At 54.3% G+C, this 26,300-nt stretch overlaps 2 protein-coding genes across 2 annotated transcripts; both read left to right on the top strand.

Annotated features, from left to right (window-relative positions):
• The first annotated feature begins 5,629 nt into the window (after nucleotides 1-5,629).
• On the top strand, nucleotides 5,630-17,053 carry FIGNL2 (fidgetin like 2). The gene is made up of 2 exons (XM_014893368.2): nucleotides 5,630-5,699; nucleotides 14,859-17,053. The coding sequence occupies exon 2, from the start codon at nucleotides 14,870-14,872 to the stop codon at nucleotides 17,048-17,050; it is 2,181 nt and encodes a 726-aa protein (XP_014748854.1). The 5' UTR covers nucleotides 5,630-5,699; nucleotides 14,859-14,869; the 3' UTR covers nucleotides 17,051-17,053.
• Nucleotides 17,054-22,875: 5,822 nt separating this feature from the next.
• TMDD1 (transmembrane and death domain 1) lies at nucleotides 22,876-25,308 on the top strand. Its single transcript, XM_088180828.1, has 2 exons — nucleotides 22,876-24,297; nucleotides 24,532-25,308. The coding sequence occupies exons 1-2, from the start codon at nucleotides 23,810-23,812 to the stop codon at nucleotides 24,725-24,727; spliced, it is 684 nt and encodes a 227-aa protein (XP_088036954.1). The 5' UTR covers nucleotides 22,876-23,809; the 3' UTR covers nucleotides 24,728-25,308.
• The last annotated feature ends 992 nt before the right edge of the window (nucleotides 25,309-26,300 follow it).

Raw genomic sequence — 26,300 nt, 5'->3', positions numbered from 1 at the left:
CCCGGGGTGGGACTGGGGTGGGGATACTGGGATGGAAATAATGGAACTGGGATGGGGGTGCTGGAACTGGGATGGGGAGGATGGAACTGGGATGGGGATACTGGAACTGGGATGGGGAGGATGGAACTGGGATGGGGATGCTGGAACTGGGATGGGGAGGATGGAACTGGGATGGGGAGGATGGAACTGGGATGGGGATACTGGAACTGGGATGGGGAGGATGGAACTGGGATGGGGAGGATGGAACTGGGATGGGGATACTGGAACTGGGATGGAGGTGCTGGAACTGGGATGGGGATACTGGAACTGGGATGGGGATGCTGGAACTGGGATGGGGATGCTGGAACTGGGATGGGGAGGATGGAACTGGGATGGAGAGGATGGAACTGGGATGGGGAGGATGGAACAGGGATGGGGAGGATGGAACTGGGATGGAGATGCTGGAACTGGGATGGGGATACTGGAACTGGGATGGAGATGCTGGAACTGGGATGGGGATACTGGAACTGGGATGGAGATGCTGGAGCTGCAGGAGGGGAAGGGACAGAAATCCCCGGAGGGGACGCAGTGGCAGGAGGAGGCTGCAGTTTTGGGGGCCGTGAGGTGCAGACGTCACCCTGACGTCACCCTGACGTCACCCTGACGTCACCCTGAGGACCCCCGGCCCTCCCTCCCCAGAGAGGAGGCACTGGAGGGTTTCTCACTCGGTCACAGCGCCCTGCACCCCTCGTGACCTCGGTGCACACGAGGATTAATTAATTAAGACAGAAGGGACCCCCTCGTTAAGCTCCTGGCTGTGCAAGTGCAGCCGGGGGGGGTGAGGAGGTGTTTGGGGCCACGGGAGGTGAAACGGTGGCCACAAAGGGCTCTGAGGCTGCTCCTCACACCACGACCCTGAGATTGTGTTTCCTGCTCTCCCTGGGGCTCTTGCATCCTTTAAGATACAAAAAATTAAGGATTGGGGTAAAAAAACCCCAAAATAATGGGATGCTGGAAAAAAAAAAACCAAAAAAACAAAAAACCAGGATTCTCTCTTGCCTGTAAGAGGCGCTGAAATAAAAAACGGGCGAGCAGCAGCGGGGGAGAGGCAGAGATGGGAGGGAGAGCCTGGACAGAGCCCTGGGGGTCCTGTGGTGGTCCCAGGGGATTTGGGACCGTGGTGATCCCAGCCCAGGTTTTGGGGGCCGTGGTGGTCCCAGGGGATTTGGGGCCATGGTGGTCCCAGCCCAGTTCTTGGGGGCCGTGGTGATCCCACCCCAGTTTTGGGGGCCATGGTGGTCCCAGCCCAGGTTTTGGGGGCCGTGGTGGTCCCAGCCCAGGTTTTTGGGGGCCATGGTGATCCCACCCCAGTTTTGGGGGCCGTGGTGGTCCCAGCCCAGGTTTTGGGGGCCGTGGTGGTCCCAGCCCAGGTTTTATGAGCCCAGGCTCAGCCCCCAGTGCTGCAGGAGCAGCCCCCAGGCACATCCCAGTGCCCCAGGACCCCCCTCCCAGCCCCAGGAGAGCTTCAGTGGCCACCAGAGCCCCGAGCTGGCCCCACCGAGGACCCCCGGCCCCAATGAAACCCCGGGCAAGGCCAGGGGGGGCTCCCCCAACAAAGCCCCCCCAGCTCCGCCTGGAACAGCTGCGGTTTATGGGAAACACATGGGGGAGTTAAAGGGGACATCAAAGTGGGAGGAGGAGGAGGGACAGGGGGACAGAGGGACAGGGGGACAGGGGGACAGAGGGACAGGGGGACAGAGGGACAGGGGGACAGGGGGACAGGGGGACAGAGAGGGGACAGAGGGACAGAGGGACAGAGAGGGGACAGAGGGACAGGGGGACAGGGGGACAGGGGGGACAGGGGGGACAGAGGGACAGGGGGACGGGGGGACAGAGGGACAGGGGGGACAGAGGGACAGGGGGGACAGGGGGACAGGGGGACAGGGGACAGGGACAGGGGACAGGGGGACAGAGGGACAGGGGGGACAGAGGGGACAGGGGGGACAGGGGGACAGGGGGGACAGAGGGACAGGGGGACAGGGGGACAGGGGGACAGAGGGACAGAGGGACAGGGGGACAGGGGGACAGGGGGCCCTGCGTTGATTCCCGCGGGGGAGGCAGAGCTTGGAGAAACAAAACACGAAAACACCGGGAAAAGCGGGCAGGGATGGGAGGGCGGGACTGGGGCTGAACCCTGACACGGACACGGGGGGACACGGGGGGACACGGGGGGTCCCGGGGGGGACACGGGGGGACACGGGGGGGACACGGGGGGGGACACGGGGGGTCCCGGGGGGCAGCTCTGGGGGTCCTGGGCACAGGGGAGCAGCTGAGAACTGAGACCCCCCACCCCAAAAAACCCCCAGAAATGAGACCCCCACCCCCCAAAAAACCCAACCCGCTTTTCCCTTTCCCGGATCCATTCCCTGACCCCATTCTCATTCCCAGCTCCACTCACAGAATTCCCAAATCCCATTTTTCCCACTCCCAACATTCCCAAATCCCATTTTTCCCATTCCCTGACCCCATTCCCACTCCCAGAATTCCCAAATCCCATTTTTCCCATTCCCCAAATTCCCAAATCCAATTTTCCCCATTCCCCAAATTCCCAAATCCCATTTTTCCCATTCCCTGACCCCATTCCCAGCCCCGACATTCCCAAATCCCATTTTCTCCACTCCCAGAATTCCCAAATCCCATTTTTCCCATTCCCAGAATTCCCAAATCCCATTTTCCCCATTCCCAAATCCCATTTTTCCCACTCCCAAAATTCCCAAATCCCATTTTTCCCACTCCCTGACCCCATTCCCACTCCCAGAATTCCCAAATCTCAATTTCTCCACTCCCAGAATTCCCAAATCTCACCCTCAGCATCATCACCATCATCATCATCATCACCTGCTCCATCCCACGGCCAGCCATTTATTTAAATTATTGACTTCAATTATTTATTTGCATTTCTTTAAATTAAATTAATTCTTTAAACTTTCAGCCGGGGGATGCCTCGGCGTTTCAGCTTTCGTATTTTCCAAAATAAGGATAAAATTAAGGGGGCAAAAAGCAATTTATTTCTGTTATAAACAGAGCCCAGAGAAATGGAAATAAAAGTGAATTTTGGGGGGGAAATTTGGAAATTTGGGGTTAATGACTTCATTAGCTGCAGCGCTAATTGGGAGATTCTCCCCCAATCTGCAAATGGACCAAAATTATAAAAAATTAAAACCTGGGACCCATCATCCGTTTTTTTTGGGGGAGGTTTTGTCTGCCTGAAATGGACCTGAGGGCCCTTCGGTAAATAGGAATTATAAATAAATATAAATATTAAAATAAATAATAAAAATGTAAAATATTAAAATAATAACGTGTAAAATATGGAACAATAAAATATAAACCAATAACATATAAAATTCAAAATTTTATTAAATAAGAAATCAATGTGAGTATGAATATAATTATAAATATATGTATAATTATAAATATAGATACAAAACCAATAGCTATATAATATATAATATAAAATATAGAAAAATATAATACATATAAGTATAACTATATTGTAAATTATAAATATAAATATAAATATAAATATAAATATAAATATAAATATAAATATAAATATAAATATAAATATAATATATATAATATATAATATATAATATATAATATATATTATATATACAATATAAATAGAACATAACTATAAATATCATATAAATGCAATATAAATGCAATATAAATGCAATATAAATGCAATATAAATACAATATAAATAAAATATAAATAAAATATAAATAAAATATAATCGAAATAATTGAAATATCAATTGCAAATAAACAAACCGCTTTTAATTCCCTCATTTTATCTGTTTTTAGGGAGCCCCAAAAAGGCATCGGGGGAGGGGTCACCCCTCCCTGAACCATCCCCAGCCCCGGAATTTTCAATTTTTTCCTGTAAAAACCCAACGCGAGCCGTGGAATTCCAGCTCCCCCGTGGGAGAAATCGCAGAATTTCCGCGGAGAAAATGTCAGCCCCAATTTCCTATTGCTGATCCAACACGGCATTAATTAACGCGTTCGGACTTTTAATTAGGAGGTGATTTTTGGAAGAGGAATCGTGGGGAGTGATTAGTGAAAATAAATCGTGTGACCCCGCAGATGCCGTTAATGAGAATTCAACTCTGAGCAGAATGGAAATTCGGTTTAATAAAAGGAACCTCAATAAATGTGATTTTACTGCAAAACCAGAATTTCAATAAATGTGATTTTACTGCAAAAACAGAATTTCAATAAATGTGATTTTACTTCAGCCTTTATGGATCTCTGGGATCTGCTGGATCCTGGTTTGGGGAAAAAAAAACCAAAAAAAACCCCAAAAAACAACAACAACAACAACAAAAATCACAATCCTGTGATCCTGGGAGGTTCTGGTTCTGCAGGACCCGGGGGGGTTCGGGGATTTTGGGGTGCAGGGGATTGGGGTGCCGGGGTGCTGGGGTTGTGTTGGCACGATGAGAGTCCGGCTCCGGGCCTGCCAGGACCGAGCCCAGCTCTGCCAGGGCCGAGCCCAGCTGTGCCCAGCTGTGCCCAGCTCTATCCCAGCTCTGCCCAGCTGTGCCAGGACTGTGCCCAGCTCTGTCCAGACCATGCCCAGCTCTATCCCAGCTCTATCCCAGCTGTTCCCAGCTGTGCCCAGCTCTATCCCAGCTCTATCCCAGCTCTGCCCAGCTGTGCCAGGACTGTGCCCAGCTCTGTCCAGACCATGCCCAGCTCTATCCCAGCTCTATCCCAGCTGTTCCCAGCTGTGCCCAGCTCTGTCTCGACCCTGCCCAGCTCTGCTCCAGCCCTGCCCCAGCTGTGCCCAGCTCTGTCCAGCTGTGCCAGGACCGTGCCCAGCTCAGAGCCCAGCTCTATCCCAGCTGTGCCCAGCTGTGCCCAGATCGTCCCCAGCTCTATCCCAGCTCTATCCCAGCTCTATCCCAGCTCTGCCCCAGCTGTGCCCAGCTGTGCCCAGCTCTATCCCAGCTCTATCCCAGCTCTGCCCCAGCTGTGCCCAGCTGTGCCCAGCTGTGCCCAGCTCTATCCCAGCTCTGTCCAGCTCTGCCAGGACCGTGCCCAGCTCTGTCTCGACCCTGCCCAGCTCTATCCCAGCCCTGCCCCAGCTCTATCCCAGCTCTGCCCAGCTGTGCCAGGACCGTGCCCAGCTCTATCCCAGCTCTATCACAGCTCTGCCCAGCTGTGCCCAGCTCTGCCCCAGCTCTGCCCCAGCTGTGCCCAGCTGTGCCCAGCTCTGCCCAGCTCTGCCCCAGCTCTGCCCCAGCTGTGCCCAGCTGTGCCCAGCTCTGCCCAGCTCTGCCCCAGCTCTGCCCCAGCTGTGCCCAGCTCTATCCCAGCTCTATCCCAGCTCTATCCCAGCTGTGCCCAGCTGTGCCCAGCTGTGCCCGCAGCACATCGCCCACACCTCGCCGTGCCCCTCTCCGCTCCGCTCCGCCCCGCGGCTCCTCGGGGGGCGGGCGATGGGCGGTGGGCGGTGGGAGGAGGGGGGGCAGCCCCAAGCCAGGCCCCGGCCGCGGCCCCGGCCCCGGCCCCGGCCCCAGCCCCAGCCCCAGCCCGGCCCCAGCCCCGGGGCCGCCGCGCCGCCCCGCATTGTCCGGGCGGCAGCGCAGGATGAGGCGCCCGGCTCGGCCTCCCGGGCTGCGCTGAGGGCCCCGCCGGCATGAGGAGGTGAGCGGGGGTCGCCCAGGGGCGGGGGGGCAGCGCGGGGGACCCGGCCCAGCATCCCCGGGATGCGGATCCCGGCCCGAGCCGCGGAGCGCGGAGAAAGCGGCCGGAGCCGGGGAGGGGTCCCGGGGGTCTGGGGGGTCCTGGGAGGGTCTCGGGGGGGTCCTGGGGGGTCTTGGGGGGTCTTGGGCAGCCCCCGCTGCTCGGGCTTGGGTGATTCCCTCCCCTCTCACCCCCCGAAGGGTGAGGGGAGCTCCGGTGACGCGAGCCTGGTCCCGGAGGGGGCTGCTCCCAGGGGTGTTAATCCTGATCCTGATCCTGATCCTAACCCAGAGGGGGCACACGGTGCGATTTTCCATCCATCCATCCATCCATCCATCCATCCATCCATCCATCCATCCATCCATCCATCCATCCATCCATCCCTCCGTCCGTCCGTCCGTCCCTCCCTCCATCCCTCCCTCCTGGAACAATGCCGGTCCCGCACGTCAAGCGCACGCCGGAGCGCTCGCCTTCAAAACACTGGAATTGAGTGGTTTTGTTTTATTTTAAAATAGAAACTTTATCCGAAAGCTCCTTTTTTTTTATTATTACTTTTTTTTTTTTTTTTTGGAAGTGGGCGTTTTTCACTCCGGGAAAAAGAAGAACGCCAGGAAGGGTTAAAAAATCACTTTATCCTGTGTATTCCCGTGTAAATTCTCCTGGGTTTGGAGGCGCCATGTGCCGCTTCACGTCATTCCCAGCTTTACCCGGCGATCACAAAAATTAACATTATCATTGAAGGGCTGCTGGCTTCGTGACGGATTTCAGGAATTTGGGGCAGAATTGGGGCTTTGATGTGGACGTGGCTCTCCCTGGAGGTTCAGGGCTCTGCCGTGGCTCGGGATGAATTCCCTGGTGGGAATTTAGATTTTTTTTTTTTTTCCCCATGTGGGTGCTCCGGCGCCCGTTTGCTCTGGAGGTGATTCCGAATTAAACATTTCAGTGGGGGCTGAGGCCGGCCTGGCGGTTGTTTATCACGTTAAACATTTGTTTTAGCTCTCCTCCACACAAGTGTGTTGACATTTTCTCTTGGGGGACTGCCGGGATAATGAATGGCACGTCCTGTATTGTGTTCCCTGCAAAGCCACGGGATCCTGCAATAACATAAACACCCAGCGCTGAATTCATCGCGGATCCCAGAGGAACGGGCTCCGTGTTTACACCCACAGCTCTCACTTACTCCCACTTCTTGAGCGTGAAAATATCCCTGGGGAATATCATTATTATTATTATTATTATTATTAATTATTATTATTGTTACAAACACAGATATATTTATTTTTATTGCCCGCAGCTGCGCTTTCTCCGCGTGTTTTAGCTTGGGGAGATTGGAAAGGAGAGAGAACCAGGTGGGATTTGGGGCACAGCAGCCACAATTCCTGGAGTGGGGAATGGGGGAGCAGCCACCGGGGCTCTCCACTCATTCCTCTGCGGCAGGGAATGGGGAAAAAGCTCTGGCTGTTCCTGCTCGAAATTCCAAAATTCCTGCGGCAGGGAATGGGGAAAAAGCTCTGGCTGTTCCTGCTCGAAATTCCAAAATTCCTGCGGCAGGGAATGGGGAAAAAGCTCTGGCTGTTCCTGCTCGAAATTCCAAAATTCTTGCAGCAGGGAAGGGGGAAAAAGCTCTGGCTGTTCCTGCTCGAAATTCCAAAATTCCTGCGGCAGGGAAAGGGGAAAAAGCTCTGGCTGTTCCTGCTCGAAATTCCAAAATTCCTGCAGCAGGGAAGGGATTTGTGCTCCCCAGCTCTCCCAGTTTGGAATTCCTGGAACAAGGAAGGGTTTTGTGCTCCCCAGCTGGAAATTCCTGGGGCAGGGAAGGATTTTACACTCACCAACTCTCTCCTCTTACAATTCCTGAAGCAGGGAAGGATTTTATGTTGATCCAGCTTGGAATTCCTGGGGCAGGGAAGGAATTTTTGCTCTCCCAGCTCAGAATTCCTGGAGCAGGGAAGGGATTTTTGCTCCCCAGCTCTCCCGGTTTGGAATTCCTGGAGCAGGGAAGGAATTTTTGCTCTCCCAGCTCAGAATTCCTGGGGCAGGGAAAGATTTTTTGCTCCCCAGCTCTCCCAGTTTGGAATTCCTGGAATAGGGAAGGATTTTTTGCTCCCCAGCTGGAAATTCCTGGAGCAGGGAAGAGTTTTGTGCTCCCCAATTCAGAATTCCTGGACCAGGGCAGGATTTTTTCCTCCCCAACTCAGAATTCCTGAACCAGGGCAGGATTTTTTCCTCCCCAACTCAGAATTCCTGAACCAGGGCAGGATTTTTTCCTCCCCAACTCAGAATTCCTGAACCAGGGCAGGATTTTTTCCTCTCCAACTCAGAATTCCTGAACCAGGGCAGGATTTTTTCCTCCCAACTCAGAATTCCTGAACCAGGGCAGGATTTTTTCCTCCCTAACTCAGAATTCCTGAACCAGGGCAGGATTTTTTCCTCTCTAACTCAGAATTCCTGAACCAGGGCAGGATTTTTTCCCCTCTAACTCAGAATTCCTGGACCGGGGCAGGATTTTTTCCTCCCCAACTCAGAATTCCTGAACCAGGGCAGGATTTTTTCTTCTCCAGCTCAGAATTCCTGAACCAGGGCAGGATTTTTTCCTCCCCAACTCAGAATTCCTGAACCAGGGCAGGATTTTTTCCTCTCTAACTCAGAATTCCTGAACCAGGGCAGGATTTTTTCCTTCCCAACTCAGAATTCCTGAACCAGGGCAGGATTTTTTCCTCCCCAACTCAGAATTCCTGAACCAGGACAGGATTTTTTCCTCTCTAACTCAGAATTCCTGAACCAGGGCAGGATTTTTTCCCCTCTAACTCAGAATTCCTGAACCAGGGCAGGATTTTTTCCTCTCTAACTCAGAATTCCTGGACCAGGGCAGGATTTTTTCCTCTCCAACTCGGAATTCCTGTGGCAGGGAAGGTTCTTTGTTCTCCCGCCGAGCCCCCGCTGCATTCTTGCCTTTTGCCATTATCATTTGGGTTAAACAGAGCGGCGCGTTGTGTCCCATATGGATCACGTTAACAATCGCTTATCTGGAGCCGCTCTTTTCTCCTCCCCCTCCCCTCCTTCCCTTTTTTTTCCCCTCCCCAGGGCTGGGCTGGGGCTTTAAAATCAGCTCGGCTTTGCTGGACGCGGTGCCGTAACCCAAACCTTGGCTGGCTCCCCTCAAAGCTCATTAATTTTCATTAATTTTCATTAATTTTTATTAATTTTCATTATTTTTCCGGGGCAAAACGCCGAAGAAAAGCTGAGAAATCTCCAGAGCGGTTTTCCCCGGATGCTGTGGGATACGGGATGAGGTTTTTGAGGAGCCCAGGTTGATTCCTGCTGCAGCTCCCTCTTTTTCTTTATTTGATAGCTGGGATCTGATTTTTTTTTTTTTTTTTTTTTTTTTTTTTTTTTTTTGGTGTTTTTGTGTGATTTTTTCATGGCACAGCGCCTGGAGAAGCCGGCTCAAAGTTTTGAGCTTCCCATCCAAACTTTTCATTTCCCACAGGAGGAGGAAAAAACCCTAAATTTTTATTTTATTTATTTTTTTTTTTTTTTTGCGGTTGTGAAATCCATCCTTAGACCATCATTTAATTCCTTTTGCCTCCTCCTAATTGAGGAGATATTCCCGAGGATGGCAATGCCATAAAAAACCAAATATTTTCATTCTCAATCTGCTTTTCTGATGGTTTGGGCTCCCTGTTTGAATTTGGGGGAAGTTGGGTTTGATGTAGGGAGGGAGAAATGCTCACCCCATTTCTGCCTCTCTAAATTTCTCCTTTTTATTTTTTATTTTTTATTTCATTTTTTTTTTTCCTCCCTGCTCTGGTGCTGGCAGGATGAATCCTTGTCTCATTTTTTTAACAAAAAAAAAAAAAAAAAAGAAAAATAAAAGTTTTCCTTCTTTTTTTTTTTTTTTTTTTTTGGCGTGGAGGGTGCTGCCAGAGGTGTCATCCAGATCCATTCAAAGGGAAATTCTGGGACTAAATCCCAGGAATTTGAAGATTAGGAAAATTCCCAAATGGAACTAAAAATTCCTAATGGAACTAAATTTCCTGCAGGAATTTCCTTCCTGGAATTTTCCCTAGAAAAAATCCCAGGAAAATTCCCATTGCTTCCCTAATGGAATTAAATTTCCTGCAGGAATTTCCTTCCTGGAATTTTCCCTAGAAAAAATCCCAGGAAAATTCCCATTGCTTCCCTAATGGAATTAAATTTTCTCCAGGAATTTCCTTCCTGGAATTTTCCCTAAAAAAAATCCCAGGAAAATTCCCTTTGCTGGATCAGCAGCCAAGCAGGGAATCAACAAAATTCTCCCCAGTGTGAGTCGTGGCAATTCCCAGTTCTGAAAACCAATTTATCCCCTTGCAAAGTTTTGTGGTTTTTGCCACGATAACTCCTGGAATGTTGATTTTTTTTCCTTTGGGATTGTTTTGTTTTTGTCATGGGAGGATTCTTCTCCCTTTTCCTTCTTCAAGCTGCAGAATCCCGAGTGGGATCCCGGATTTTTTTCTCCTCTAGAAATCCTATTTTTTTTTTTCTGCTCCAGGAATCCCGGATCTTTTTCTCCTCTAGAAATCCCGGATTTTTCCTCCTCCAGGAATCCTGGATTTTTTTCCTCCTCCAGGAATCCTGGATTTTTTTTCCTCCTCCAGGAATCCTGGATTTTTTTCCTTCTCCAGGAATCCTGGATTTTTTTCCTCCTCCAGGAATCCCACCCTCGATGTGCAGAGGTTGCTGGTGCTGCTCAAAAAGAGCATCAGGAGCTGGAAATCAGCTCCAGCTTTCTGCAGCAAAGTTGATTTATTTTTTTAAATTTATTTTAATTTTTAAATTATTTTTTTTCTGTGTGATGAGGGTGCTGTAAAAACCCTCCTGGCCTTGTGTGCCAGCAGCAGCTGGAGTTAAATTCACTTAAATTGTCCCCGTGGCCTGGGGTCACTTGTGGGCAGCCCCAGATGTTTATGGTGGCCCTGAGAAATCCAGAGGGGCTGGGGGAGGCAGAAATTCCCCTCCTGCTCCTTCCCCCCGAGCCCAGCCCGAGCAGGGAAAGAGCAGAAATGTTCCTTTAGTGATGGTGGGACTGGGATGGTGGGACTGGGATTTTAACTGGGGTCTGTGCTGGGGTGATGCCCTGGGGCTCTGGGCTGTCCCCCTGGACCTGAATTTTGGGGTGCTCTCCCCCTGGACCTGGATTTTGGGGTTTCCTCCTGGATCTGGATTTTTGGGTTTCCTCCCCAGGCAGGATTTTGGGGTTTTCTCCTGGACCTGGATTTTGGGGTGTCCTCTCCCTGGACTTTGATTTTGAGGTGTTCTCCCCCTGGACCTGGATTTTGGGGTGTCCTCTCCAGGCAGGATTTTGGGGTGTTCTCCCCCTGGGCCTGGATTTTGGGGTTTTCTCCTGGGCCTGGATTTTAGGGAGTCTCCCCAAAACAGGATTTTGGGATATCCTTCCCAGGCGAGATTTTGGGGTTTTCTCCTGGACCTGGATTTTGGGCTGTCTGCCCCAAACAGGATTTTAGGGTGTCCTCCCCCTGGACCTGCATTTTGGGGTTTTCTCCCCCTGGGCCAGGATTTTGGGGTGTCCTCCCCGAGTGGAACATCCGAGTGTCCACCCTGGGTAAGGTGTTAACCCTTTATGCCCCGGCTGGGGTCTGGGCTGTCCTCCCTGCATGGAGATTTGGAGGTTTTGGTGCTGAGATTTCCTCCCTGCATGGAAATTTGGAGATTTTTCTCCCTGGTCAGGACTTTGAGGTCTCCTCCCTGGTCAGGGGGCTGAGATTTCCTCTTTGGATCGAGATCCTGGGGTCTCTTCTCTGGGTGGAATTTGAGATTTGCTCCTTGGATTGAGATTTGGAGATTTTCTCCCTGGTCAGGATATTGAGTTTTCCTCCCTGGATGGAAATTTGGAGATCTTTTCCCTGGGTCAGGATGCTGAATTTTCCTCCCTGGATGGAGATTTGGAGATTTTCTCCCTGGTCAGGATGTTGAGATTTCCTCCCTGGATTGAGATTTGGAGATTTTCTCCCTGGTCAGGATGTTGAGTTTTCCTCCTTGGATGGAAATTTGGAGATTTTCTCCCTGGGTCAGGATGTTGAGTTTTCCTCCTTGGATGGAAATTTGGAGATTTTCTCCCTGGGTCAGGATGTTGAGTTTTCCTCCTTGGATGGAAATTTGGAGATTTTCTCCCTGGTCAAAGTGCTGAGATTTCATCCCTGGACCAAGATCTGGAGATTTTCTCCCTGGTCAGGATTTTGAGGTCTCCTCCCTGGTCAGGGGGCTGAGATTTCCACTCTGAGTGTCACGGGTGGGTTGTGACACCCCCGATGTCCCAGGTGACCCCTGAACACATCACAAGGCCACTCCTCCCCCGTTTGCCATGCCCTGGCCCCAGTTTGCCCAGCTCGGGGCAGCCCCCAGCCCTGGCCGTGCTCCTGGGGCTGCAGGGATGGCAGAGCTGGGAAAGGATTTGGGAACAGCCTGGAGGCTCCAGCTGCTGCCCTGGCTCAGTGGATGGTGGCCACGGGGACATGGATGGTGGCCACGGGGACATGGATGGTGGCCACGGGGACATGGATGGTGGCCACGGAGCCCTGGATGACCACCGAGCTGTGCCTTGGCAGCCCAGCCTGGCACCCAAGGGCTGGGATTCTCCTCGGGAATTCTCCAAGGAAGCTCCTTGCACCCGGGACTGCCCAGAGGGATGAGACCTGCCTGGATCAGCCCCTCTTCCAGGGGCTCGGGGGAGTTAGGCTGCGTTTAAAGCCCGGCTTTGATGCGTGCTCAGCCCCAGTGTGTTTGCTCTTCTCTCCAAACCCATCGGATCCCCTGCCCACCCCCTCAGGGATGCGGGGTGGGTGCAGCCTCTGCAGGTGCTGCCTGGGGCTCATTCCAGGGGGAATTTTTTCAGAATTTTTATACTCCAGCACCAGCTCTGCGTGCGTGGGCCCGGGGCACGGGATTGAGAACGTTTTACACGTTTGTGTGAGCGCACAAACGTGCCGAGGGTGCTCTGTCCCTGCTCCAACAAAGCCACCGTGGCTGTCCTGCATCCCACGGCCTCGTGGCTGGAGCTTTTCCCCATCCCCATTCCCATCCTCATCCCTCTCTTGGTGCTTCCAAAGTCCTTCCCATCCTTTTCTGGGTGCTCCCCAAATCCTTTTTGTCCCTCACTTGGTGCTCCCCAAATCCTTCCCATTCCCATTCCTCTCTTGATGCTCCCCAAGTCCTTCCCATCCCCATTCCCATCCTTATCTTGGTGCTTCCAAAATCATTCCCATCCCTTTCTGGGTTCTCCCCAAATTCTCCCCATTTCCATCCCTCTCTTGGTGCTCCCCAAATCCTTCCCGTTCCTTTCTGGGTGCTCCCCAAATCCTTCCCATCCCCATTCCCATCCCCATCCCTCTCTTGGTGCTTCCAAAATCCTTCCCATCCCTTTCTGAGTGCTCCCCAAATCCTTCCCATTCCTTTCTGGGTGCTCCCCAAATCCATTTTGTCCCTCACTTTGTGCTCCCCAAATCCTTCTCATCCCCATCCCTCTCTTGGTGCTCCCCAAATCCTTTCTATCCCTCTCTGGGTGCTCCCCAAATCCTCCCCATCCCCACTCGGAGCCGTTGGACACCCTCAGCGCTGCGCCCGCTGAAAACCCCCCGAACAAAAGCCCAGTTCAGAGTCGCTGCTGAATAGATTAACAAGATTTCCATAATTAGGGCGGGCGGCAACAATGGGATTCTCCGTGCCCAGCCCCCCCGGCCGCCTTTGTCCTGGGCTGGGGATAATGGGCAGCAGCGAGGGTGGGAACCGGCCCGGCCATTTGGTCACTGGACAGTAATTTTCTCACACTGCCAAGGGGAGCATTGAAACATCTGTCCACTCATTCACGTCCCATTTCAACCCTGACAGCTCCTCCCTGCCCTCCCCCTCTGGGGCTTCGACAGCTTTTTTTTTTTTTTTTTTTTTTTTTTTTTTTTTTTTTTTTTTTTTTTTTTCATGGATTTTTTTTTTTTTCCTGCTGTGTCTGTACATTCCCCCGAAATCGTGGGGAATTCTTTTGGTTCTGGTGGGTTTTCAGCCACACCCCAATGGCTTTGGGACCCTCTTCCAGGCTTTTGGAGAAGCAGTTCCATCACCAGGCCCGCCTCTAGTTGTCATTTTTTTTAACTGGTTATTTGAGCTGTGGGGTTTATTGCTGTTTGGGCAGCTGCTCCCTCTCCTCAAAAGCCTGGGAATGCCACTGGGAATTTTTCACTGCTGCTGTGGCCAGGAGTGGTCACAGGGCCCCCAAATCCCCCAAGTCCAGCCTGACATTTCTGGGGGACAGAGGCACTGCACAGCACTCTGCACCCACTGAGCAAGGATGGAAAATTCCTTAAAAAATTTTAAATTCCTTTAAATTCCTTTTAAAAAAAATATTAAGGAAAATTCCTTATTCATCACAGAGCCAGCCAAATGCTGATTTTTTTCCCTTTAGAATTTAGAATTTTTATACCCAGGGGCAGCTCCAGGAGCATCCCCTGTGTGTTCATCCATCAGGAACACTTTGACAATGACTGGAAATGCGAGCTCAGCCCACATGGAGTCACTGCCTGGATCCTCCTGTGGGAGTTTGATATCCAGAGTGGGAGCGCCGGCCCTCCATAATTCAATTAAGGCATTAATTAATCTCATTGTGCAGAGTGGCTGAAAGGCTGTGGGCAGCGAGGAGCGGGCCACGAGGTCCCCAGGGCTCTGGGGATGAGGAGGGGACAGTGGGGTGGGGAGAGGGGACAATGCCACCACTTTTGGGGGGGCTGGAGCAAGGGACAGCCACGCCAAGCCCGGCACGAGGTGCCCGTGGTCAGGGGGGGTTTTGGGGTGGAAGAATTCCTTCACGGGAAATGTTGGGTGGGATGGGACTGGACAAAAGGGGTGTGGTGGGGTCAGCGTGGCTGCAGGGACAGCTGGACGTGGCTCTGGTCTGGGTGATGAGCTGAAAGCTTGGGCTCCATCGTCTCAAAAATCCTTCCCGACCTCGTCAGGCCTGCGAACACCCAGGGTTAGGTGCTCACAGTCCGGGGGTGTGGTGGGGTGCGCTTTTTGGGGGTGCTGCGCGCAGAATTCCTGTTCCACTGCTCTCACTGTGCCCTCCTGTGCCCACAGCTCTGTCGAAGATGCACTGGTCACCAGAGCATGCCCAGTCCCTGAACCAGTGGCCGGAGCAGCACCTGGACGTGTCCTCCACCACCTCATCCCCCGCCCACAAATCCGACCTGTACCCCAGCAGCCGCCAGCGCTTCAACTACGCCTGGGCCAACGATGACATCTCGGCTCTCACGGCCTCCAACCTCCTCAAGAGGTACGCCGAGAAATACTCGGGGGTGCTGGACTCGCCCTACGAGCGCCCCACGCTCGGCGGCTACGGCGACGGCGCCTTCGGCCCCGTGAACGGCCAGAAAGGGGACGGCGAGCCCTGGCCGGGGGCACACGGCTCCGAGGGCGCCTTCCCGCTGACCCCCGTGCCCGACGGGCTGGCGGGCACCAAGGCTGTGGTGCCACCCGCCGTCCCTGCCGGCAGCGGGGCCATCGGGCTGGGCGGTTCCCCGGTGCTCTCGGCCAATCTCGCCGACCCCGTGTACCCCGGCAATTCCTGCGGGGCTTCTGCGAGCTCCGGGGCTCTCGGGGCGTCTCAGGAGTACCCCTCAGGTTACGGTGGCACCTACTTGCCCTCTGGCTACTGCACGCAGCCCTCGGCAGCGCTGCCCCCTCCGCACCCTCCTGCCCTGCACAGCTCGGGGCTCCTGCAGCCCCCGCACCCCTCGCCCGCCCTGGTGCCCGGTTACGGCTCCTCGGGGCCCATGTACAACTATGCCAGCGGCACGTACCCGCCCCAGCCGGGCTACGGGGGCATCCACCCGCCCCACCCCTCGGCCTCCTACCTGCCCTCGGGCATCGCCGCCCCCACGCCCATCCCGGCCCCGCCGCCCTCTGCGCGCCCGCCCGGGGTGCCCGGCTATGGCTACCAAGGCTCCGGGCTGGGCCCCCTGGCCGTGCCGCCGCTGGGCACCGAGGCAGCGGGCACGCTGAAGAGGAAGGCGTTCGACATCGGCGGGGAGGATGACGGCGAGGGCAGGTACAGGAAATACAGCTACGAGCAGCCAAAGTCTCCCTACCCCCTGTCGGACAACGGCGAGTGCCGGGGCAACGGCTTCGGCAGCAGTGGCGAGTCCCCGCAGGTGGCTTTCAAAGGCGGCAAGCGGCCAGCGGGAGCGGGGACCGGCGAGGAACACGCGGGCAAGTACGGCGGGCAGCAGCAGATGAAGGGGATGGTGTCGCCATCCTACGGCTCCAGGGACGCTGCCCTGCGGCCGGCAGAGCCCTTCGAGAAGTTCAGCCCTCCGCTGGCCAACGGCGAGCGCTCGGCCGAGCCGGGAGCCGCGTTCCCGCTGAGGTTGCCCTCCAAACCCTCCCTGGGCTTCCTGGAGGAGCAGCCCAAGAACGTGGACCCGCTGGTGCTGGAGCTGGTGAACACCAAGGTGGTGGAGCGGGGCCCGCCGGTGCAGTGGTCGGACATCGCCGGGCAGGTGTCGGTGAAAGCGGCCATCGAGGAGGAGCTGCTGTGGCCCATCCTGAGGCCGGGCTCCTACAGCGCCACGAGCCACCCGCTGCGGACCCTGCTGCTCTTCGGGCCCCGCGGCACCGGCAAGACGCTGCTGAGCCGCTGCATCTCCACGCAGCTCGGCTCCACGCTGCTGCGGCTCAGCGGCACCACCCTGCTGTCCACCTGGAAAGCCGAAGCCGAGAAAATCCTCCAGACCGTCTTCTTGGTGGCCAACTGCCGCCAGCCTTCCGTGGTTCTCATCACCGAGGCCGAATCCTTGCTGGCGGCACGCGTGGCCGACGACAGCGGCCAACTTGGCAACCTCAAATCCCAACTCCTGTCTTACCTGGACGACGTGGCTACCTCATCGGAGCAGAACGTGGTGGTCATCGGCACCACGGCGAGGCCGGGCAGCATGGACGAGGCTTCTCACCGCCGTTTCGGCACCCGTTTGTACATCGCCCCTCCCGACGGCGCCGCTCGTCGCCACATCCTGCGCCAGGCTCTGGCCCAGCACAGCTGCTGCCTGGGCGAGCGGGAGCTGGCGGCGCTGGCCCAGCGCACCGAGAGTTTCTCCGGGGCCGAGTTGTTGCGTTTGTGCCAACACGCCGGGGCCGCTCGCCGAGCTCTGCCGGGAGCCCCCGGCTCGTACCAGGAGCTGGAGAAGGCGCTGTGCAAAGTCGGCCCCGCCGCTTCCCAAAAGGAGCTGGACTTGTTCCTGGAGTGGGATAAAATGTACGGGACCAGGCACTGATGGTACGGGGAGAGGTGGGCGGGCGGGGGGGGAATGGGGGGGTGCAGGGATGGAGGCCGAGCTTGTGGGGACGGGTTTGGGGTGTGGGGTGAGGTCTCGGAGGTCTCTGAGTGGGATTGGATCCCTCTGTGCATTTGGGGTCCTGAGGGGCTCCGGGTCTCAGAGTGGGGTCGGGTCCCTCCGTGGATTTGGGGTCAAATCCTTCCATGGGTTTGGGGTCAGGTCCCTCCGTGGGTTTGGGGTCAGATCCATGGATTTAGGGTCGGATCCATGGGTTTGGGATCAGATCCCTGGATTCGGGATCAGATCCGTGGATTTGGGGTCAGATCCATGGGTTTGGGGTCGGATCCGTGGATTTGGGATCAGATCCGTGGATTTGGGGTCAGATCCGTGGATTTGGGATCAGACCCGTGGGTTTGGGGTCAGACCCGTGGATTTGGGGTCAGACCCGTGGATTTGGGGTCAGACCCGTGGATTTGGGGTCAGACTCCTCCCCCCAGCCCCGCTGACCTCCCCTTTCCCATTTCGGGCTGCCCCAGGGATTTCCCACGCTGTGATTTTTGGGGAGCCTCACCCCAAAGGACTCAGGATAACCTATTTATTATTTTCCCGGAGCAGAGGGGCTGGAGGTGCCCTGGGAGATTTCTGGCATCGGGATCAGCTCCAGGCTCAGATCCAGGAGCTCCCCCATCCACCCAAAAGCTTTATTGTTATTTTTTTGTTGTTTTTTTTTTTTTTTAATTTTATTTTAATTGCTTTTACTATTCCCAACAGAAATACCTCGGGTGTCTCTGGAGCCCCTTCTCACCTTGATCAGGGAAAGGGGGAGATGCCCAAAACCAGGGAATTTCACCCCAAAACAAGAAGGTTGCACCCCAAACCTGGGGGTTACACCCCAAAACCAAGGGGGGTTTTGGAGTAAAATGCTGTAGATTGTTGAATATCCTAGACTTGGGTTTTTATTTTTGTAAGGTCTGTAGTATTTTTTTTTGTTGTTGTTTTTGTTGTTCGTTTGTTTGTTTTCTTTTTTAACTACTCAGGAAAAGAATTACCTCAGAAAAAAAACTAAAGAATGTTTTTTTTTTTAAAAAAACACTTTTTTATCTTCTCAGAAAAGGAAAAAGGAGATTTTTTTAAGAGTTTTCCCACCTGGGACAAAGCTGCCTCCTGCATTTGCTTCCAAAGGGGGTGAAGAAAGGAAGAAATAACAGGAAAAAGAAACTTGAAGCTGTTACAAAGATGAAATTTGAATGTATTTCAGGTGCTTTCCACATATATTATGCCATAATTTTATTTGAAATTTTGTTGGTTTTTGTTTTTTTTTTTTTTCCACACGGTTTTTTGTAGAGTTTGGTGGAGTAATGTGTCTTCAGTGGAAAGTTTAGTGCTGTAGGTTGGGAGCTCTCACTGGCACCACTTTTTGGAGCAGATTGGGCAAATCATTTCCCTTCCTCCCTCCTTTTCCCTCCCCAAAAATTAAAATTAAAATTAAAAAACAAATCCCAGCAGGGCTGAGTGAGGGGCTTTGCACAGAGCATGAACCCCCAGCCCACCCACTTTGCTTCTTGGGGGGCTTTTCCCCATTAAAAAAAAAAAAAAAAATTAAAAAAAGTAATTTTTATTATTTTTTGTGCCCCAAACCTCAGGGTCTGCGTGTGCAGAGAGAACAGATCCCTCACAGGGGCTCCCCCCCAGAGGTGTCTGCCAGGTTTTTCCCCCAATTTTCCCCTAATTTTTCCATTTTCCTATTGCATCCAGGGCATTACCAGGGCACCCCTTTGCCTCCCACCTCCAAAAAGTCGTGCTGGCTTCCTGAAGACTTATTATTAATTATTATTATTATTATTATTATTACCCTATTTGTACACTCTCTGTAACCATTTCTACCTCATTTTGCAACTTATTGTACATGAAAGTATTTAATTCATGTCTTATTGATGTCTGAGACAGACAAGCTCTAGGGCTGGGATGGTCTACCTCAAGAAATGCTGTATTTTAAAAAGAAGAACGAAAAAAAAAAAAAAGAAAAAAAAAAAAAAAAAAGAAGTATTACACAGTATTAAAGAGATTACCTGAACATCTGCTCTCCTTGGGGGGGGGCTGGGGGTGCTCAGAGGGGGGGTCCCGAAATTTGGGAGGGGGGGGGATGGGGGAGGTGAAACCACGCGATTTTTTTTTGGGGTGGTTTTATTCCGTGAGCCAGGCAGACGCGAGTCGCTGTAAATTTGTTTATTGCAGAAGAGCGTCGGTCTGAAAAGCAAAAAGCCACAGGCACTGAAGGTCGGGTGTAAAGGCACAAATAGAAGCGGAAACAAAGAGAAAGGAAATGGCAAAAAGCAAAAAATAATCAAAAGGAAATGGCAAAAAGCGAAAGGAAATGGTAAAAAGCAAAAAGCAGAAATCAAAAAGCAAGAGCAAATGGTAAAAAGCAAGAGCAAATGGTAAAAAGCAAAAAGCAAAAATCAAAAAAGCAAAAAGCAATGGCAAAAAGCAAGAACCAAAAAAGCAAAAAGCAATGGAAAAAAGCAAAAAGCAAATAGTAAAAAGCAAATGGTAAAAAACAAAAAAAAGCAAAAGCAGCAGCTGCCCCCATGCACGTTCTCATACAGAATTTTCCGGCCACCACTTTTTAATTTATTACAATTCCAGTTTCTTTGCACACCGGGCTCTGCATAAACCACCTTGTTCTATCTAAAAAACGTCAGCGATATTTTAATTTTCCTATGTCTGAGGCTGAGGGAGGGGGAAAAGGGGAGGATGAGGATGAGGAGGAGGAGGAGGAGGAGGATGAGGATGAGGAGGAAGGGGGGAGGGTTTGGGAGGAGGGGCGGCCAAACCCGTGCAGGGAGCGGAGCCGCGGCAGCGCGGTGTGAGCCCGGGAACGCGGGGACATTTCTGGGTTTAAATCAACCGGCACCGGGACCGGGACCGGCACCGGGACTGATACACCGCCCCCGGAACCGCCCGGGACCGCCTGGGACCACCGGGAACCGCCCCGGGACCACCGGGGACCGCCCCCGGGACCACCCGGGACCACCGGGAACCGCCCCCGGTACCGCCCGGGACCGCCTGGGACCACCGGGAACCGCCCCGGGACCACCCGGGACCAGCGGGGACCACCCGGGACCGCCCCCGGGACCGCCTGGGACCGCCCCTAAAGCACCGGCCCCGCCCCCGGCCCCGCCCCCGGTCCCTCCGTGCCCCGCCTCGCCTCGCCCCGGCTCCGGCCCGAGCCTGCCCGGGCTGGGCCGGGACCATCGCTGGCGGCCCCGCCGCTCTCCCCCGGGCCGAAGCGGGCTGAAGGAGATGTCCGCACGATTGGAAACGCCGCCCAAAATCGCGCCCTGGGATCGGGGTCGCGGGCACCGCACTGGAGCGAGCGGCTCCCGGCTGTGCCGGCCTCACTCTGCAGCCATGGCGAGAAGGTCGGGGAGTGGCGCCCGAGCCGCCATCTTGGGAGTGGCATCCGGGCCGCCATCTTGGGAGTGGCATCCGAGCCGCCATCTTGGGAGTGGCACATGAGCCGCCATCTTGGGAGAGGCGCCCGAGCCGCCATTTTGGGAGTGACACCCGAGCCGCCATGTTGGGAGTGACACCCGAGCCGCCATGTTGGGAGTGACACCCGAGCCGCCATGTTGGGAGCGGCACCCGAGCCGCCATGTTGGGAGAGGCAGGCGCGCAGTGCCGCTCTCTGCCCACAAGGCGGCGCTGGGGAGACAGGCAGGGGATGGAATAAAGGAGAAAATCCCGCAGGATGAGCGCCCCAAAATCCCCGAGCAGAACTGAGAAACTCCGGCCTCTGTGTGAGTGCAAGGGGTGCGCAACGAGTGGGCCATGAGTGTGCGTTAGCAATCGATCGCCGATCTGATCGATCGGCAGGCATTAGCGGTCGATCGCCGATCTAATCGATCGGCAGGCATTAGCAATCGATCGCCGATCTAATCGATCGGCAGGCATGAGCAATCGATCGCCGGTGTAATCGATTGGCAGGCATTAGCAGTCGCTCGCCGATCTGATCGATCGGCAGGCATGAGCAATCGATCGGCAGGCATGAGCAATCGATCGCCGATGTAATCGATTGGCAGGCTTTGGCAATCGATCGGCAGGCGTTAGCAATCGATCGCCGATCTAATCGATCGGCAGGCATTAGCAATCGATCGCCGGTGTAATCGATCAGCAGGCATGAGCAATCGATCGCCGATGTAATCGATCGGCAGGCATGAGCAATCGATCGCCGATCTAATCGATCGGCAGGCATTAGCAATCGATCGCCGATGTAATCGATCGGCAGGCATGAGCAATCGATCGCCGATCTAATCGATCGGCAGGCATTAGCAATCGATCGCCGATCTAATCGATCGGCAGGCATGAGCAATCGATCGCCGATCTAATCGATCGGCAGACATTGGCAATCGATCGCCGATCTACTCGATCGGCAGACATTCGCAATCGATCGCCGAGCAATCGATCGGCAGGCATTAGCAATCGATCGCCGGTGTAATCGATCGGCAGGCATGAGCAATCGATCGCCGATCTAATCGATCGGCAGGCATTGGCAATCGATCGCCGGTGTAATCGATTGGCAGGCATTAGCAGTCGCTCGCCGATGTGATCGATTGGCAGGCGTTAGCAATCGATCGCCGAGCTAATCGATCGGCAGGCATTAGCAATCGATCGCCGAGCTAATCGATCGGCAGGCATTAGCAATCGATCGCCGAGCTAATCGATCGGCAGGCATTAGCAATCGATCGCCGATCTAATCGATCGGCAGGCATTAGCAATCGCTCACCGAGCAATCGATCTCTCATTGCACGGACCTTGCCCTCTCTCTCTCTCTGCCCTCTCTCTCTTTGCCCTCTCTCTCTCTGCCCTCTCTCTCTGCCCTCTCTCTCTGCCCTCTCTCTCTCTGCCCTCTCTCTTTGCCCTCTCTCTCTGCCCTCTCTCTCTGCTCTCTCTCTCTCTGCCCTCTCTCTCCCTGCCCTCTCTCTCTCTGCTCTCTCTCTCTCTGCCCTCTCTCTCTCTGCCCTCTCTCTCTCTGCTCTCTCTCTCTCTGCCCTCTCTCTCTCTGCCCTCTCTCTCTCTGCTCTCTCTCTCTCTGCCCTCTCTCTTTGCCCTCTCTCTCTGCCCTCTCTCTCTCTGCCCTCTCTCTCTCTGCCCTCTCTCTCTGCCCTCTCTCTCTCTGCCCTCTCTCTCTCTCTCCCTGCCCTCTCTCTCTCTGCCCTCTCTCTCTGCCCTCTCTCTCTGCCCTCTCTCTCTTTGCCCTCTCTCTCCCTGCCCTCTCTCCCTGCCCTCTCTCTCTGCCCTCTCTCTCCCTGCCCTCTCTCTCTCTGCCCTCTCTCCCTGCCCTCTCTCTTTGCCCTCTCTCTCTGCCCTCTCTCTCTCTGCCCTCTCTCTCTCTGCCCTCTCTCTCTTTGCCCTCTCTCTCTCTGCCCTCTCTCTCTGCCCTCTCTCTCTCTGCCCTCTCTCTCTTTGCCCTCTCTCTCTCTTTGCCCTCTCTCTCTCTCTCTCTGCCCTCTCTCTCTCTGCCCTCTCTCTCTGCCCTCTCTCTCTCTGCCCTCTCTCTCTGCCCTCTCTCTCCCTGCCCTCTCTCTCTCTGCCCTCTCTCTCTCTGCCCTCTCTCTCTGCCCTCTCTCTCCCTGCCCTCTCTCTCTCTGCCCTCTCTCTCTCTCTGCCCTCTCTCTCTCTCTGCCCTCTCTCTCTGCCCTCTCTCTCTCTGCCCTCTCTCTCTGCCCTCTCTCTCCCTGCCCTCTCTCTCTCTGCCCTCTCTCTCTCTGCCCTCTCTCTCTGCCCTCTCTCTCCCTGCCCTCTCTCTCTCTGCCCTCTCTCTCTCTCTGCCCTCTCTCTCTCTCTGCCCTCTCTCTCTTTGCCCTCTCTCTCTCTGCCCTCTCTCTTTGCCCTCTCTCTCTCTGCCCTCTCTCCCTGCAGCCCCGCCCGGGCTCTCGGGTCCCTGCAGTTCCTCTCTCTGCCCACCGGGCGGCGCTCAGGGCACAGTCAGGGATGGAATTCCCGATCCTTCCAAAAATCCTCCGGAATGAACGCCCCAAAAACCCCGACCAAAACTAAAAACTCCTGCCTCTAACCCAACGAAAACTGTAAGAAAACCCCTTTAGATATTCAAAAATTTATACCTTTTAAAAATATTTAATTTATATTTAAATTCTTAATCTATAAGTATTTTATAGGTTCAATTTAATTTCCATTATAATACACCACATATACAATATTGTTATTCATGATATACATATCTTTATATTTTTATTTTATGTATAAATTTTTATATATTATATATTTTTATATTTATATATTTTAGTATTATTTAAAAGCCCTACTTCTAACCAAATAGAAACAAAAACTCCCTTTATTCTAAACTGTATTTAAATCTATTTTTCGATTTTTCTTTTGCTGCTTTTTACAAACCTCAATTACATTAAATTACTGCCTGCCAAATTTTGTGTATTCTCAAATATGCGTATCTGATACTCTTCGATTTATATCCTTTATATACAACTGCGGCTATTAAAAATTCGATGCTGAATTTAATCTTGTTGTTTGATAAATAGGACGAACAGAAAGTCATTTTCTAAGATTTGGTGCCCAGGTTGCCAGGTTAGGGCACGCCAGGGTGGCGGGTCCTGGAATGCCACAGGGGGCAACGACCCCGGGCGGGGAACTCGCCCCGGGACTCGCTGCTCTGTGAGGTCACGGGGGTTCCACAGCCCCGGGACACCCCGAGAGCTGAACCCACGGCGGCACCGAGCCATGCTGGCACCCCTGAGCCTCGTCCTGCTCCTGCTGGCCCTGCGTGGCCACTGCGATGACACCGTGGTGGCCACCGTGGGCCAGCACAGCATGAGCCGCATCGCCGAGCTGCTGGCCGGCTCCGAGTGCCGGCAGCTCCAGGAGGAGCTGAACAGCCCCGAGGATCTGGAGATTCCCCAGGAGATGGAGGAGCTGGAGGAGCTGGAGGAGCCCGAGGAGCTCGGAGCTGTTCCCGTGGAGAAAATCCTCGTCCGTCGCCACCGGGCCACCCGCAGCCCCCGGGGATGCTCCGCGGCCCTGCGCCACTGGCTGGTGACAGCGGGAGAAGTGACAACCTGGGACCGCCTGGTCCGAGCCCTCCGCCAGATCGGCCGCCCTGACATCGCCAGGGAACTGGGGAAAAACCTGAACCAAGACCGGAGCCTGGAGCTGAGGAGGAACGTGGAGGGCTACGGCAGCTCCGTGCGGCATCTCAGCTCCGCGCAGCTGCAGCCGCGGGCGGGCAGCGCTGCCCTGGCCCGGGGGGCTCCGCTGGCCCCGGGGGCTCCGCTGGCCCCGAGGGCTCCGCTGGCCACGAGGGCTCCGGGGGCTCCGCTGGCCCCGGGGGCTCCGCTGGCCCCGGGGGCTCCGGGGGCTCCGCTGGCCACGAGCGCTGCCCTGGCCCCGGGAGCTCCGCTGGCCCCGAGGGCTCCGCTGGCTCCGGGGGCTCCGCTGGCCCCCAGGGCTCCCCCGGCCCCCAGGGCTCCCCTGACCGGGGCTCTGCTCTTCCAGCGCCGCCGACCCCCCCAGTACAGCCGGGGTCTCCTGGGCTGGCTGCGGCCGCTGGTCCTGGCCGTGCTCGGAGCCTTCCTCAGCTCCGCGCTCCTCACGGGCGCGCTCATGTACTGGTGCCACTGGAAGAGGCTCCTGGGAGCCTGAACCTGCGCTGGCCCCGGGCCGGCACTGCTGGGCTTGGGCTTGGGTTGGGTTTGGGTTTGGTTTGGGTTTGGGTTTGGGTTTGGGTTTGGGGTTGGGTTTGGTTTGGGTTTGGGTTTGATTTTGGGTATAATAATAATAATAATAACAATAATAATAATAATAAATATAAATAATTCCTGGGTTGTCCCTCAGGGCAGGCAGGGGAATTGTTCACATTTGTTTATTGCGAATTCCAAAATAAAACCACGGAAAATAAAAAAAGGAAATCAAAAATTCGGCCGCGGAATTCCCGGCCCCGTCCCTCCAGAGCCTTCCTCCCCTCGACCCCGGCTCCATCCTCATCCTCATCCTCATCTTCATCCTCATCCTCATCTTCATCCTCATCCTCATCCTCCTGTCCCCAGGCAGAACCGAACAGAACCGAACCGAGGTTAATTAATTAAAGGACAGAACCGAGGTTAATTAAAGAACAGAACCGAGGTTAATTAAAGAACCGAACCGAGGTTAATTAAAGCGCGGCTGATGAGGGGCGAACAGCGGGGCCAGAGAGAAGAATCGGCCCTGCCCCACAGCTGGACACAGCTGGGCACAGCTGGACAGGGCTGGACGGGGGGGGGGTTGGGTCCCTCCTTGGGGGGTTCAGGGCAGGTGAGGGGGGCTGCAGGGCCAGGGATGAGTAAAGGGGTGCAGGTGAGGGGTTACAGGTGAGGGGATACAGGTATGGGGATATGGGATAAGGGGTTACAGGTGAGGGGATATGGGATGGGGGGGTTATAGGTGATGGGTTATAGGATTGGGGGTTTATAGGATGAGGAGTTACAGGTGAGGGGTTACAGGATTAGGGGTTACAGGATGAAGGGTTAAAGGTGAGGCGTTACAGGTGAGGAGTTACAGGTGAGTGGTTATAGGATGAGGAATTACAGGTGAGGGGTTACAGGATTTTAGGGGTCATAGGATGAGGGGTTACAGGTGAGGGGTTACAGGATTTCGGGGGTTACAGGATTTTGGGGGTTACAGGATTTGAGGGGTCACAGGTGAGCGGTTACAGGTGAGGGGTCACAGGTGAGGGGTCACAGGATTTCGGGGGTTACAGGATTTCGGGGGTCACAGGTGAGGGGTTACAGGATTTTGGGGGTCACAGGATTTGAGGGGTCACAGGTACAGGCTGAGCCATCACACAACTCCATCCCCCCCTGCCTGAGCAGATCCAGCTCGGGGCAGCCTCACCTGCCTGGGGCCCCATTTTTGGGGATCCTCACCTTTTGGGGTCCCCATCCTTTGGGGTCCTCACCTTTTGGGATCTCCATTTTTTAGGGGTCCCCACCTTTTTGGGGTCCCCACCTTTTGGGCTCCTCACCTTTTGGGGTCCCCACCTTTTGGGCTCCTCCACAGACCCAAACACCAAAACCCTTCCGCAGCTTCTCCTGCACTCGCTGTGCCCCTGGAGGGGCACGGAGGGAGAGGAGCGAGAATCCGAGCGGGGAAATAACCGGGACACCAAGACAACCTTCCCTTGGAGAGTGAAAAGGGTCACTTTTATTTATTTCCTTTTATTTCTTTTTTATTTCCTTTT

This window comes from Sturnus vulgaris, chromosome 30 (genome assembly GCF_052056855.1).
Source record: "Sturnus vulgaris isolate bStuVul1 chromosome 30, bStuVul1.hap1, whole genome shotgun sequence".
Taxonomy (NCBI): domain Eukaryota; kingdom Metazoa; phylum Chordata; class Aves; order Passeriformes; family Sturnidae; genus Sturnus; species Sturnus vulgaris.
Note: the sequence above shows the minus strand (reverse complement) of the source record. Positions and strands in the feature narration are given on the sequence as shown.